At 38.3% G+C, this 17,181-nt stretch overlaps 1 protein-coding gene across 1 annotated transcript in view; it reads right to left on the reverse strand.

Moving 5' to 3' along the window:
• Positions 1-426: 426 nt before the first annotated feature.
• Positions 427-17,181, reverse strand: part of prdm6 (PR domain containing 6) — a 32,511-nt gene continuing 15,756 nt past the window's right edge. The window contains exons 5-8 of the mRNA XM_047155577.2: positions 15,732-15,856; positions 13,603-13,948; positions 6,653-6,829; positions 427-2,534 (exon numbers count right to left, since the gene is read on the reverse strand). Coding sequence (XP_047011533.1) covers positions 2,420-2,534; positions 6,653-6,829; positions 13,603-13,948; positions 15,732-15,856 — 763 coding nt within the window. The 3' untranslated portion in view covers positions 427-2,419. The remainder of the gene's footprint in view (positions 2,535-6,652; positions 6,830-13,602; positions 13,949-15,731; positions 15,857-17,181) is intronic.

A 17,181-nucleotide genomic window follows, 5' to 3' on the forward strand; every position in this document is an offset into this window, starting at 1 on the left:
ACATTCCTTTAAAAAACTGGCTTCTGATTTTATCGACTTCACAAGACAATCTGTATTAGTTGTTTCATATTGTTTATTTAAAAAGGCAAAATCATGCAAACAAGAATCAAATGTGAACAAGACTGAGCTCATCTTAACGTATCTTAACGTATTTGAGACACTTTAATGATTATCATACACGATCGACTCTGTTCAGTCAACCTAAAAGCTGAGTCCATTAAACAAAAATCTGTACCTATCTTGAGGTAAATCACTGTGATTCTTTTCAAATATTTTAAACCTTGTTAAATATTCTGAGATCAATTTGATCAGTCTGTTGTATTTTTTAATTGAAAAAGCATCAAAATAAGGATATATATATATATATATATATATATATATATATATATATATATATATATATATATATATATATATATATCAGCCATAACATTAAATCCACCTGCGTAATATTGTATCCTCTTGTGCCACCAAAATACCTCTGACCCATCAAAGCATGGACTCCACAGCACCTCTGAACACCTCTGAAGGTGTGCTGTGGTATCTGGCACCAAAACATTAGCAGCAGATTCTTTAAATCCTGTAAGTTGTGAGGTGGGGCCTCCATTGGACATGTTTGTCCAGGACATCCCACAGATGCTCGATCAGATTGAGAGCTGGGAAATTATGGAGGCCAAGTCAACACCTTGAACTCTTTGTCATGTTCCTCAAACCATTCTTGAAAAGTTTTTTCATGAATCCTGCTGAAAGAGGCCATTAGCGAATAACACTGCCATGAAGGAGTGTTTTTGGTCTGCAACAATGTTTAGGTAGGTGATATGTGTCAAAGTAACATCCACATGAATGCCAGGACACAAGGTTTCCCAGCAGAACACTGCCCAGAGCATCACACTTCCTCCTCCAGCTTCTCATGGTGCATCCTAGTGCCATCTCTTCCCCAGTCACACATACTCCTGGCCATCCACATAATGTAAAAGAAAATGTGATCCATCAGACCAGGCCACCTTCTTCCATTGCTCCATAGTCCCATTCTGATGCTCACGTGCCCATTCTAGGAGCTTTTGGCAGTGGCCAGGGATCAGCATGGGCACTCTGACTGGTCTGCAGCTACCCAGCCCCATACACAGCAAGCTACAATGCTTGGTGTTCTGACACCTTTCTCTCATAGCCAGCATTAACTTTTTCAGCAATTTGTGCTACAGTTGATCTTCTGTGGGATTGGACCAGATGGGTTACCCTTCATTCCCCATGCACACGAGTGAACCTTGGGCGACCATGACCTTTTCACCAGTTCACCAGTTATCCTTCATTGGACCACTTTTGGTAGGTACGATCCACTGCATTCTGGGAACACCCGACAAGACCTGCCGTTTTGAAGATGCTCTGACCCAGTTGCCAAGCCATCACAATTTGACCTTGTCAAAGTAGCTCAGATCCTTACACATCAACTTCGAGAGATGATTGTTCACTTGCTGCCTAATATATCCCACCACTTGACAGGTACCACTGTAACAATAAAATCAGTCAGTGGGTTTAATGTTATGGCTTGTTTGTGTGTTTGTTTGTTTGTTTGTTTTCCCCCAAAAAGTCAGAAACAGAAGTGTAATTTTTGTTTTTAGTAATGGTGCAATGATGTTAAATATTCCTTTTGTAACAAAATGCAACATTCAATAGCCCCATTCACCATATAGATGAATAGGGCCATAAAAGCATTCAATGACATGACAGATACAATTCTATATATTGCTTTAAACCCTTTCTTCTTCATTCCATATTTGGTAACAAGGTTTTTTTATTTATTTTTTTCACAATGACCTTTTTCCTTCCATCCCACTCATATTTAAATATTCATCATTACATTTAGAATCATTATTCAAACGAAATATTAAATAATACCAGTCAAAAGTGCCAAAAAGCATGATATGAGAGAAATATAATTCAAAATGTACATTTTATACAGAGGCTTTTTTTGTGAATACAAATGTTTCTCTCAAAAAATCCTGCTTATTAAATGGTGCAATTATACAGATACTGTGCATTGTCTGTCTGAGGGGAATGTCCCCTTTTAGTCTTCTCCCTTTGGTTTTATTGTACAATGTACATGACTAAGAAATAAAGTGATATGCCATGTTTTTGGCATTTCACACTTATGTTCCAGGTTTTTAACAGAACTGTGACTTTCCCAGTCATGAATAAATAATCTTGTCCTATTCCCCACCAACCCTCCCACCCCAGCCACAACCAGTCCCATATCTGTGTCGGGATCAATATCTCTTAACATCTTACTTATTTTATTACTGCTTTTGGTTTTCTGGGGCTGATTGAGAGTTTCTCAGAGGAAATCTTTGGTTTTGCTTAAGTGTCCGTGACATTTAATCATGACTTTCCCTCGCCGTTTAATTCCGGCATGGTCAATCAACTAATCCACCTCAATTGATTCGCTGCTCTCGCTGATGGGTTTGCACTCGTTGGGCATCCGCTGGTGTCTGCTAAGCTGTGTTGCCTGCGTGAAGCTCCTCTCGCACCGCTCACACCTGGACAAACACGAAACACAGACAGCATACTTAGCGAGGGCTATCACACGTTGTGAATCATCTGTTGTTGCCTTAATGACAAGTGACACTTGAAAGTGCCTGGGAAGCTTACTGGGCCAGAAAGGTGTAATTGCTGCCCACACCTAGGGGCCTTGATGCCGATGATGAGCGAAGGCTCAGACGCCTTTCAACATGGGGGCCTGTCAATAATCTGAGAGGAAGGAGTGCCCCTAGAGAGGCCTGTCTAGATAAGGGCCCGGATCATTGTCACTTACAATAGATAAAGAACAAAAAGAGAGTTTTGGGAGGTTGGATATCAAAGGAGAGCATCTCCTGATGGCTTGGTTTTAACTGAGCAGAAAGCAGTTAACGCAGACACAAGATATTGGGCACTATATCACTTGGATTCTGTCTAGCACATACAGATCTCTGGATTAGAAAATGTCTCAGTATCATTTCACAGAATGTGAGGGACCTGTTAGAAATCAGCTTGGAACCTTGGTTTTACCAGAAAATTTTATGATTTTTTGTTTAGATGTCAATAGAAAGAAACATTCCAAATGAATGCCTTGGACTTCATTGTATATTTAGTCACACACATCACATTGGACAGTTCTGCCTAACATATTACTATGTACAGCCAGCAATTACTGACTTCATCTAAGAATAATTACCATAAAAGGCTTTTACACACTTGACATTCCAAACTGTAGATTAAGAACTGTTCCGCTGAAACACAAAATTTCAGATGAGGTTTATGTAAAACACTTCAGCATTCTCCACAAACAAAGGAAAAATGCCAGCCTTATCCTATCAAGCACATCAGCTCAATGAGAATAACTCAGGCATATTGATTGACTAAAGATTTCTGGTGAGTTTCATTAATGTCTTTGTGTGCTTCTTTCTCTCTAAAGCTCCTGAAGTGCTGATGACACATTTGTGTATCACTGATTGCTTATTAGATAGTTGACTTGTTACCAGATTGTTCTGCTCCCAACAGCCCATCTGCTCACATTAAAATCACTGTGTGAGATGATAAGACAAGGTCCTTTATGAGCCTGAGAATCAGTTAAACTTTACAACTGCAAATTTGAAATAAATGAAAAGTTGGGGGGGAAGTCATTATTGAGATAAAAGTGACAAGGGGGGGAGGGGGGGTGTGGTGGGGGGGGGGGGGGGGGTAGTGATCAAAACTTTTCGTATGACTTAATTTATATGAAATACAGCCTAATCACTATTGCTCATGATATTGTTTTTAGAATGAGATTGCAGTTACTGGTCTATGTCAGATTTGTCAAGTGACCTGCAACAGATAAATATACAGACCAGTAAAATATCTAAAGCAACATATTATATTTATAGAAGTGTGTTCTTTTTATAAGGCTTGGGGCTTGCCAGACAAAGAACATTAGGAGAATGTAGAAAAGAATATTTAGGGTCATTTGTAAATGATTAATGTATAGCAATTGTGTGAAGGATTGTATGTATGAAATGTATGGGGTTCTTTTTTTCATAAATGAAATGCCAGATCTAATATTGGAACGGCATTTTCATATTTAAAGGGATAGTTCACTCAAACATTAAAATTCTGTCATCAATTACTCTCAGGTCGTTCCAAACGCATAAGACTTTTGTTCATGTTTGGAACACAAATGAAGACATTTTAATGAATCCTGGGAGATTTCTGTCACTCCATTTACAGTCCAAGTAACCAAAACTTTCAAGCTCTAAAAGCTCATAAAGGCATCATAAACATAATCCATGTGATTCCAGTGGTTTAATCTTTATTCACAAAACATCTTCATTTCTGCATAGATCTCCAATGCATGTTCACAAGAGAACCACGACGCATGTGTGTTGTGTTGACTCGGGAGCAAGTCTTCCTGAATTTCGAAATCTGCAAACGTCTTTGTTACAAAGATTATTGTATGTGACTCATTTTGTGTACAGCATCCATCTTCCCCTGCTGTAAACAGTGTAGCACTTCCATGTCCCATTGTAACACTCTCACACAGGCTCTCACAAACAATCTTTGTGAGATATCTGCAGATTTCGACATAGAGGAGGACTTGTATTTTTGTTCCACACCCGCAGACATTTTTGTGTCTTCTCTCGTGTCAACACGACACACATGTATCGTGGTTTGCTCATGAATGTGCGTCAGAGATCTATGCAGGAGTGAAGATATTTTGTGAATAAAGATTTCTTTTTAGTTTTTTTGCACACACAAAGTATTTGTATCGCTTCATAAAATTGGGATTAAACCACTGGAGTCACATGGATTACTTTTACGATGCCTTTATAAAGTTTTTGGAGCTTTTTAAAAGTTTTGGTTACTTGGACTGTAAATGGAGGCACAAAAATCTCCCAGTATTCATTAAAATGTCTTCATTTGTGTTCCGAAGATGAACGAAAGTTTTAAGGGTTTGGAATGACATGAGGGTGAGTAATTGATGACAGAATTTTCATTTTTGAGTGAACTATCCCGTTAAGCTAATCTGTTGTTAAATGCTGTCTTCAGCTCAGATTTCTGTGGAATAAATTAAATCTAACTGTGCATGTAATGATATCTAATCAGGCAGCCATGAAATTTACATTCAAACATTTTAAGTAATAATGTTTTCTATTAAAACTTTTATTGCAGTGGTATTAAATAATACTAATTAGCTGATTAGTTAAAAACATTTGGTGTAGAGTGGTGTATTTGGTGTAGAGGGAGGAAAAGAGCTAGCGTCAAAAGGTCACATGTAACTAACATTCTACTGACTTATATATACATAGAACTCCACTGACTGCTGTTCATGCTCAACTTGTTCAGTCTTTTTTTAGGAAATCTGTGTAGCTTGCATCTTACCTCCCACAAATCTGGGCACTTCAGACAAAATGGGAATTCCAGACCTAGACAATAATATTTTGCTCCCATAAGCCATGGCTGAAGGAATGTCAGTGTTGGAAATACCAGTATGGGCCAAATTCAACCCAACTGTTATATAAAAATTATAGTGGTTCCTGTAGTGGGGGAACTGGCAATGCACGGTTAGTGATATATTCACACTATTTCAATAGCTGTAGTTCAAAAGATCATTCATAGTATATTTTGCAGACTGACTCACTGCTTAATGACAAAGTTTGGGCTTTAACACTCCTAAGCACCAGCACTCTTTCCAACCCTTGTGGCTATTTGTGGTTCTCTTTACCTCTGTGTAAATATAACGCTAAACCTTAAAGAAGTGTGTGTGTGTGTGTGTGTGTGTGTGTGTGTGTGTGTGTGTGTGTGTGTGTGTGTACATGCATGCTTGGCTGGTACTCACCATTTTTTTCTGTAAAAAAAAATACAGAATTTATTTTTTTTTAACAAAAAGGGTTAGGATTAGAATTACAGCAATATTTAGTTACAGTAAAAATGAAAAGTGTGTGTGTGTGTGTGTGTGTGTGTGTGTGTGTGTGTGTGCGTGCGTGTGCATGCGTGTGTGTGTGTGTGTGTGTGTGTGTGTGTGTGTGTGTGTGTGTGTGCACGTGTGTGTATGTGTGTGCGCACATATTTTTTGTATGTCAACTCCATTTAAAGCGACATGCTTAACTTTACCTTATTTACAAGTCAATAAAAGCATGTCAAATGAACAAAAGAAAATCTATGATCTTATTATGATAGATCTTATATTCCATCCATCCATTTTCCAATCCGCTAATCCTACACAGGGTCATGGGGAGCCTGGAGCCTATCCCAGGAACTTGGGGCACAAGGCAGGGAACACCCTGGATGGGATGCCAACCCATCGCAGGGCACAATCACACACATGTTCACACACTACGGACAATTTGGAAATGCCAATCAGTCTACAACACATGTCTTTGGATTGGGGGAGGAAACTGGAGTACCTCCAGGAAACCCCCGAAACTCCACACACATAAGCAGAGGCAGGATTTGAACTCCCAACTCCGGAGGTGTGAGGAAAATCTGCTAACCACTAAGCCACTGTGATATTATTTAGATATCACAGAGATTTTATAATATTCTATATTATTATAATATTCTACATTTCCTATATACTATTGCTTGGCTATTTAATTCCAAATGAATGCATGGCTAGTAAGCAGTGGTACTCACTGTTACTTACTTGAATGGCTTCTCCCCGGTGTGGGTGCGGATGTGGTTGTTGAGCGTCGTTGCTCCGGCAAAAGCTCGGCCGCAATAGCCACACTTGAAGGGCCGGTCACTGGAATGTGTTACCACATGGTTGCGTAGCTCTGAAGGCTGGGCAAAGGACTGTGAACAGTGTCCACACTGATAGGGTCTGGAAACACATACACACACATGAGCACATCAGTGACAGCCCACTGCTGTTACCATGGCAGCATGACCTCTCATCAACAACAGGGCAAGGAACACAGTTTAGGCCATCTATCAATATTTTCACTTGCTCTGATGGTTAGGGTTTCCGCTGCTTTTCGGTTCACAAGTGCATAGCTGCAGCCGTAATGACCTCTGTTAATTATTAGCCCAGTTTCAGTTAATCGTGGAGAGCTGATAACAAATCACGAATTTATTGACAATTAGGGACAACAAAGGAAAGCACTTGCAGGCGTAATTAGATGAATTGACAATTCAACTGTGCCATCAATTACATTATGTATTTGGAGGAAGAGAGATAGAGAACGAGAGACATTTGCTCAAGCATCTTGCATTTCATACAGTTTTACTGAAATTTGTGACTGAAGTTTTTCTGTTGGGAGATGCATTGATTGTGAATATTTTAACATGATAAATGTTTGGCGAGTATTTACTACAGCGGCACTTGTGATTAATGTCAACATATTGTTTATTGCTGCACTGGGCCCTGGCGCAGCAGAATATTAGAGATAAATGGCCCACTGAAATGAGTTTGTACCGAAAACATACACAAGCCTTATATAAACTTATATTATATTGCATAGATAATAAAACAATGACTGTAGTCTACCTGTATGTGTACAAGGATTGTTGTGTCTTCGCTAGAGCAGCAGAGAATTTGACTTTGGATTTGTTTGGAGTTTGTTAGAATTGGTGTTTGGGTGTTTATGGTGCAGATCAATTTTGTAATTAATGGCTCTATGGAAGGCTTTGCGTATTCAAGGAATGCAACAAAATTAGGACACAGTGATGACTGGTGTAGTCAAACAAAAAACAAGAAAACCCCTTTTCTGTGGTTTGGTCAGCAACATATAAGCAAAGCTCCATCTTTCATGATAGTATACCCGAATAATTTATCCACCCTGAAATGTTCATATAGAACAAAGATCAATAAATATGTATAGGCCAAATCCCATAAAGCTTAACTGAGAGCATTTAAAAAAGATTCCCAGGGTCATTTATGGCACTTGCTTCAACTCCAAATACCAACAGATCCAGATTCCCTTGTTCAGCTAAATTTTATCTGCACCCCAGGGTCATAAAGTTTCATATTGACAACCCTTCACATCGACTTCAACTCCTAGGGTATCCCAGCAACATTTTTCTTGTCTATGAATATTAGTTTATTGAGTAAGTGGCATCTGTTTTCCTCTGCATCACCGTTAGAGTGGGTATTTCTTTGTGACAGCAGCAACTGATTTATAGGTTTGTATGCACCCAAGAAATATTGTGCTAAGCAAAAAATTTCCAATACGTCCTGGGCCATATTTAATTAGGTTTAGAGATGTTACACACAGTAAATTCCACAGTGGTCAGCGATGCAAAACTGTGTGTAAATTGTCGATTCTATACCCCTTGTACAGTGATGCAGAGAAGTTACATTTATTCTATTTCTTACCATCCTCTCAAATATTGCGCTAGTCAGGAACCCTCTAATAAATGCCCATAATTATGGTACATGAATATGCTTACGTAGCCTCATAAATTCTTCCTAATGTCTTTCATTGCTTAAATACACGGTCAAGAATAGTAGAAAAATTCCTCTGCACAATATAAGTGAACACCAAATTCAAAGAGAAACATATGTTTTAGATTAGTGTTCATTTTCATACACTTACACACCTTGATCACATCTATTCTAACTAAAAATGGTAAGAAATAGCCATTTATCAAATGTCTTTTATCCAAATCCTGCCCATTTTCAACTACAAGAAAAAAAGCATGTTGTGATTTTATTGTATTGAGCCATTAGGTTTTTACCCTCAATATGCTTTTTGCAGATAAAACCTTTCGACTGTATATTGTTTTATACTTCTAAGCAATAGTTTGAGATAAAACTACTCAGATATATTCAGTGGCATGTATAGTATCTCACAAAAGTGAGTACACCCCTCACATTTTTATAAATATTTGATTATATCTTTTAATGTGACAACACTGAAGAAATGACACTTTGCTACAATGTAAAGTAGTGAGTGTACAGCCTGTGTAACAGTGTAAATTTGCTGTCCCCTCAAAATAACTCAACACACAGCCATTAATGTATAAACTGCTGGCAACAAAAGTAAGTACACCCCTAAGTGAAAATGTCCAAATTGGGCCCAATTAGCCATTTTCCCCTCCCCGATGTCATGTGACTTGTTAGTATTACAAGGTCTCAGGTGTGAATGGGGAGCAGGTGTGTTAAATTTGGTGTCATCGCTCTCACACTCCCTCATACTGGTCACTGGAAGTTCAACATGGCACCTCATGGCAAAGAACTCTCTGAGGATCTGAAAAAAGAATTGTTGCTCTACATAAAGATGGCCTAGGCTATAAGAAGAGTGCCAAGACCCTGACACTGAGCTGCAGCACGGTGGCCAAGACCATACAGCGGTTTAACAGGGCTCGCCCATGGTCGACTAAAGAAGTTGAGTTCACATGCTCAGCATCATATCCAGAGCCTGTCTTTGGGAAATAGACGTATGACTGCTGCCAGTATTGCTGCAGAGGTTGAACGGGTGGTGGGTCAGCCTGTCAGTGCTCAGAATATACGCCGCACACTGCATCAAATTGGTCTGCATGGCTGTTGTCCCAGAAGGAAGCCTCTTGTAAAGATGATGCACAAGAAAGCCCGCAAACAGTTTGCTGAAGTCAAGCAGACTAAGGACATGGATTACTGGAACCATGTCCTGTGGTCTGATGTCAAGCGTGTGTGGCGGCAACCAGGTGAGGAGTACAAAGACAAGTGTGTCTTGCCTACAGTCAAGCATGGTGGTGGGAGTGTCATGGTCTGGGGCTGCATGAGTGCTGCCGGCACTGGGGAGCTACAGCTCATTGAGGGAACCATGAATGCCAACATGTACTGTGGCATACTGAAGCAGAGCATGATCCCCTCCCTTCGGAGACTGGGCCGCAGGGCAGTATTCCAGCATGATAACGACTTTTGCCTTGCTAAAGAAGCTGAGGGTGAAGGTGATGGACTGGCTAAGCATGTCTCCAGACCTAAACCCTATTGGGCATCTGTGGAGCATACTCAAATGGAAGGTGAAAGAGCACAAGGTCTCTAACATCTACCAGCTCTGTGATGTCATCATGGAGGAGTGGAAGAGGACTCCAGTGGCAACCTGTGAAGCTCTGGTGAACTCCATGCCCAAGAGGGTTAAGGCAATGCTGGAAAATAATGGTGGCCACACAAAATATTGACACTTTGGGCCGAATTTGGACATTTTCACTTAGGGGTGTACTCACTTTTGTTGCCAGCGGTTTTGACATTAATAGCTGTGTGTTGAATTATTTTGAGAGGACAGCAAATTTACACTGTTACACAAGCTGTACACTCACGACTTTACATTGTAGCAAAGTGTCATTTCTTTAGTGTTGTCACATTAAAAGATATAATCAAATATTTACAAAAAGGTGAGGGCTGTACTCACTTTTGTGAGATACTGTATATAACATTTTTATAGCATTTTATTTTTTGGAGGGAAAAAAACAGAACTTTCGATGTCAGGGTCTTGTTATTTTAATAGAAATCTCCATTATATATCTTATATTACAAGTCAAAGAAGGTGATTACTTTCTTCAGTCAAATCAAATCTTCTGGGCAAAATTTACTAGGAACTGATGTAATTCCTGAAAATTCAGTATTTTAGAAATAATCATGTTAATGGTCATGGTCATGTTGCCAAGACTATTTGGCTTACAGTATAACCCCCAGGAGGAACCATAGCAAAACATACACTCTCATAAACCATTAAACTAAGCAAGAATGTGATTGGTACAAAATGTACAGTCAGGTCCATAAATATTTGGACAGTGACACAATTTTTGTAATTTTGTCTCTGTACCCCAAAACAATGGATTTGAAATGAAGCAGTGAAGATGTGATTGAAGTGTAGGCTTTCAGATTTAATTCAAGGGGTTTAGCAAAAATATTGTATTAACCGTTTAGGAATTACAGCGTTTTTTGCAAATCCCTCCATTTTCACAGGCTCAAAAGTAATTGGACAAACTAACAATCATAAATAGGATTTTTTAAAATACTTGAATGCAAATCATTTGCCGTTAGTGACTGCATGAAATCTGGAACCCATCAAATGCTGAGTTTCTTCCCTTGAGATGCTTTGCCAGGCCTTTACTGCAGCTTCCTTCAGTTGCTTCTTGTTTGTGATTCTTTCTGCCACCAGTTGTGTTGTCAGTATGTGAAAAGCATGCTGAATTGGGTTTAGATCATCAGACATTTAAGAACATTTAATAGTAGACTCACAAAGATATGCATATCCACAGTGTTCTTGAATTTTCTGGATGTTGTGAAGGGGTTTTTCTTCAACAAGGTAAGAACTCTGCACTCATCCACTTAAGTTGTCTTCCATGGTCTTCCAGGGCTTTTGGTGTTTCTGAGCTCTCCAGTGCATTATTTCTTTTTAAGAATGTACCTAATTGTAGATTTGGCCACTCCTAAAGTTTCTACTACCTCTCTGATAGATCTGTTTTTTTTTTCAGCTTAATGATGGCCTCCTTCACTTGCATCAACAACTCTTTGGACCGCATATTAAAAGTTCCCATAAGCAGCTACCAAATGCAAATTCAACATTTGGAATCAACTCCAGACCTTTTATCTCCTTAATTTGTCATGAAATAAGAAGGAAACAGGCCACACATGCCAAGAAACTGCTTATCAGTCAACTGTCCGATTATCTTTGAGCCAGTGAAATGGAGGGACTCTGTATAAAATTGTATAATTTCTAAGTAGTTAATACAATATTATTGTTAAACCAATTTAAAGCTGAAAGTCTACACTTCAGTCACATCTTGTTTGCTTAATTTTAAATCCATTGTGGTGGTGTACAGAGGCAAAATTACAAAAATTGTATCACTGTCCAAATACATATGTACCTAACTGTATCAGGTAGATTCTTCATTGTGTAACTGATAGTTTGTTTGGGGAATAATAATATGAAGAACATACAGTATACTGTATCCCACATGCTATAATCCATGTCTAGTTATTGTTCTTACTACATATCATTCATTGTAATACGTGCTAAAATAAATAAAAAAGCACACATCAGTTTAAACACCATGAAAAGGATATGTGGTGCATGCTGGCCCAAAAATCTAACATTTAAATCAAATGACTTAGCTACGTACAGTGCCCTCGGTAAATATGAGCATATAAGGCTGTGAAAAATTGTCTTTAATGTTGAACCTTTTGATCTTTTGTTAAAAAAACACAAAAATACTCTGCTCTCATAAATATTAAAGAATTGCAAACACAACACAGGTTAAAAAAAAACAAACATATCTTTGTTAAATATAGGTGTGCAACAATTATTGGCACACTTTTAGTCAATACTTTGTGCTACTTCTCTTTGTCAAGATAACAGCTCTGAGTATTCTCCTATAATGCCTGATGAGGTTGGAGAACACATGGCATGGGATCTGAGACCATTCCTCCATACAGAATCTCTCCAGATCCTTCAAATGTTAAGGTCCACGCTGGTGGACTCTCCTCTTCAGTTCACCCCACAGGTTTTCTATGGGTTTCAAGTCAGGGGACTGGGATGGCCATGACAGGACCTTGATTTTGTGGTCAGTAAACCATTTTTGTGTTGATTTTGATGTATGTTTTGGATCATTGTCCTGCTGGAAGATCCAATCACGGCCCATTTTAAACTTTCATGTTTTCATTTAATATCTCTTGATATTTAATAGAGTCCATGATGCCATGTTTCCTAACAAAATGTCCAGGTCCTCTGGCACAAAAACAAACTAAAAATTAAAGAGCCACCACCATATTGAACTGTGGGCAGGAGGAACTTTTCCATATGGCTACATCTCTGTCTGCGCCAAACCCATGTCTGGTGTTTACTACCAAAAAAATCTATTTACTTTCATCTGACCATAGAACCCGATTCCATTTGATGTTCCAGTAGTGTCTGGCAAACTGAGACAGTATAGACGCACGTCCTCTTCCAGGTTGATTCATGACATTTCCAGTTGACTGGAACTTCTTAATTATTGCCTGATGGGCATTTTCAAGGCTTGTGCTATTTGCTTATAGCCACTTCCCATTTTGTGAAGCTCAACAACCTTTTGCTGCACATCACAGCTATATTCCTTGTCTTACCCACTGTTATGAATGACTAAAAGAATTTGGCCTATGTGTTATATTTATACCCCTGTGAAACAGGAAGTCATGGTTGAACAATTTCCTGTTCCTAGTCACCAGGTGTACTACAAAACATTTAAAATAGCAATGGGAATATACTTCAAATATATTTTTCTCATATGAATTCATAGAGGTGCCAATAATTGTTGCACACCTATATTTAACAAAGATATTTTTTGGATAAACCTGTGTTTTGTTTGCAATTGTTTGATGTCCATGAAAGCAGAGTATTTTTGTGATTTTTTCTATTTTATTATATTTTATATTTTCAATATACAGATCAAGAGTTTAAACAATGAAGATAATTTTTCACAGCCTTCTTTGCTCATATTTACCAAGGCTGCCAACATTAGTGGAGGGCACTATATCTGCACCATATAGCCCGATGTTGTGTCTGTTTAGCATCCTTGTGTTCTCTGTCCCTCTTTAGCTGAATGTGTTGATTTATGTACTCCGTAATATCCCATTAGTTTGCTTTTACTGAGCTACCACTGCCCTGTAGAGACTGTTAGAGTGTGAGTTACCTGTCCGGGTTCTGTGTGCACACATGCATTTGCAGGAGAATGCGCTGTGTGAAGGTCTTGAAGCACTGGCCACACTTCCAGAGGTGCCAGTCGCTGAATTCACTGTTAAGCTGGCTGGTGGATGTGGGACTGGCTAGGACCCGCTGGTTCTTGGTGTTCAGCTGGTTAAAGCCAGACTCCATGTTGCCCACCTTGTCCAGGAGAGAGAAGCTCCGTGGGCAAGGTGAGTGAGGGAAAACCATGGAGCGCTGCAGCATGGCGGGTGAAGAGGATTTGGATGTTTTGCTGAAAGGCTGCAGGCTTTCCTGTCGGGACATGGCCTCGATTACAGTAGATGGCACATTCACTGTTCAAAGAAACACAAATAATTGCAGAGTTGATCAGTCAGTTTTCTGTACTAACTATTGTTTGTTATTGAGTTCTTACTGCATCAATTGCCAACATCAGATCCAACATGACAAACATGACATCGAACAGAACAAACAGTAGTTTCATATTAAACTTTATATTAAAGAGGGCAGATCTAGTTATCTCATGCTCAGACATTACCATTTTCCACATTCTTTTGTAGTGCAACATGCTGTACACACAAAAATAACATTACCAAACTGTAAGATGAGAAGAGCTTGGGCTTTCTTTTATTTAATAAAGCTAATGTATCCAGTCAAAATGTAATGTTGGATGATGATCAAAATAAAGAAACGTGATTAGAGTTAGTGTTAAAGTTACATTTCTTCTACAAGACATCTGGAGTAGTGTATCGCAGGGGTTAATTTAAGATGCAGAAGTCAAACTTAACCATGTTTCAAGCTATTCTATAAGCTAAACATTTCTATTCTTTTACAGACATTTGTTCCTTTGTTTGTTTTGTTCTTCACCAATGCAATAAGAATTGACACAAGCCAAATTGATGAAAAATTACATGTGAAAGGTTATAGTGATGACAAGGGTTCCTGGGCATAGCTTTTATTATAACTTCATCAAATTAAATCAAGCCAAATTACTCTCTCACTCCTTATAGTACTGAATTTTGCATGAGATCAGGTTGTTTTCACGATAATCATGCATTCACAATGAAAATGCACTCAAGAGTACAAATACAATTACATACAACAAAACAAAATCCATCATATGAGCTTTCAGAAGTAATATATATATATATATATATATATATATATATATATATATATATATATATAAAATGTAATTTAGATGTTTAGTTCTAAAAAAACACTTAATAAAGTTCTCAATTTTATTGATTCTTGTACCAGGTATGTTCAAATACACAATTTCATCCATCTGTACTAAATTACTATTGCCATTGTTCACCAGATGCAAGAGGATTTGGCTTTATGGTATTTTTTTCTTTTTGTTATAGTATTGCATTGATCAAATCATACTGCACGCTTTGGAGAACAGTTTGGAGGGAATGAGAGTTGTTTAAACAGAACAGCAACCAGACTAAAGCCATAAAATGTCTCTCATGTAAACACGAAACTGTCAGACTTTGTCAGATATCCAGGCGTTCCACTCGCCAATGGGCTAAACAAATACAAGACCTAACTGTATGGGGTAAACGTTCATTTATGCTGAGAAAATAATATTTTCAATCAAAAGTACTTTCAAATAAATGATGGAATGTACCATGAACTTTGGGGGGACTAAAATACATTTGATCTCATATGCACTAACTCTGCTCATCTCTAACATCCACACATGAAATACAAAGTAGGCTTTAGATGGCGAGTCCAAAAATGAAGACATGGAACTGGGTTCCACTCCTCCAAAACTAACTGAACTACCATGAAGTCCATGAAAGAAAACAAATTGTGTCGGTGAACTATGACTATAGTAAAATACTAAGAATTGGATTTTTTTTTTTTTTAATTATTCAATTTATTATGTTTCATATTTTTTTATATTAATATTTTTCAAATTATTTCATGTTTCTTTTGCTTAAAATTTGTTTGTAGTTCTTTAAAATACTTTGTAGAAGCCAACATTTGTTTGGATGGTGTCTTGAACAAAAAGTATGTAAATTACTGTGCCCTTATCACTAAATGTAGGCATATGGTGTTATAGCACTGCTGTTTTACTAAATGAGCGTGCTTATAAGTGGTAAGACTTACAGTTTTCATCCTGTGCGATGCACTGCAGGGGGATGCCAAAGAAGGAGGTGTAACTGTCATTGTACCATACCAGAAGCTCAGTTCCTCTTGGAATATCCATACAAGCCCGGTAGAAAATACATGATCTGAAAATATGATTTAGGTTTTTTTATCTGACAGGATACAAATGAACACAATACAGTCCAAGCATATAGCTGAATAGTTGAAAGTAAAGGCCATCAGTGGTTCTTTGGGAGTCACGAGATTTGAATTCACAATGATTTGATCATTAGCCCAGTGACCATAGTATTTGTGTTAGAATTCACATTTTCTTTCTTGGCTTGTTAATAACTCTCTAGGTTCATCTAGGTTCATCTAGGTTAAACCTATGTGAAATATTACACGTCATAATTTTCCAGCATTCAATGAGCCTACATGTCAATAACTTCACTCACATTATAATGCTTAATTTGTATGTTAATAGTGCAAAGAATAATATTTAATTACTCTTTGGTTTTCACATACTTCAATATATAAACATTTGTAATACTCGGAGAATTTGTTCTCACATGTTCAGAGGAGCTCTGGACTGGGAATTGGAGTGCACTACAAATATTTGATAATAAGCTCCTTTGGTCTCTGTAGAGTTGCAGAGGCCTGTGAATTTTATTAATTCCTTTCACCGAGACACCAAAATAAAACAAGGGGTGAGCCCATAAATCAAAAACATCTTGCAACCCACGAGAGAAAAAAAAATACACTATACCATGTACTTTATACCCTTGTAACAGTTCATCTCTCAGTTTGGCTTCACTTAACATAAACACTGGAGCACACAAATAAATGTACTCACACTAAATGACTCAGCTGGCTGCTGAAAGAGGGCTGTTTTTGGAGCAATGGGTGGTCTTGCGCGTTTTCAGAGGAGGCTGAACAAGTGTAAACGAACACCATCTCTTACAACGCTGCCGTCACTTCCAAAACGTGCACAGAACTCCACACCGGCCAAGCACATCAAAGGCCATTTTTTCCCCTTCGTCTTGGATAACATTTCCAGCGCTGACATGTATTTAGTATTGTGGTTGGATGAGTCATAAAGACAACGGTGGGGTGTCCCCAGTGCAAGTGAAGTAAAGCACATGCCAATGGACATTATTGTCAAGGCAAAACAAAACAGCCAGCTCAGGGTTGATCAATCACAAGTTGCTTTGAAGAGAATTCCATCTAGATATTGCAAATCATAACACTGGAACTCAATCCAGCTGACGGAGAGGACATTCCAATGTGCAGCATGCACATGGTTTGAAAAACTCCTAACAGCTAGAACTTGTATACACAATAGTGTATGCAAGAGGGGAGTCTCACCTCTGAAGTTCCCTAAAGCAGTCCTCTTGAGTATACACCTATTTTGAGCACTCAAGGGTCACTAGGTCTTAACAGTGAAACAAGACCAGGCAAAGTACTGTTGAAG

The sequence above is a fragment of the Ictalurus punctatus genome, chromosome 5 (assembly GCF_001660625.3).
Source record: "Ictalurus punctatus breed USDA103 chromosome 5, Coco_2.0, whole genome shotgun sequence".
NCBI lineage: Eukaryota > Metazoa > Chordata > Actinopteri > Siluriformes > Ictaluridae > Ictalurus > Ictalurus punctatus.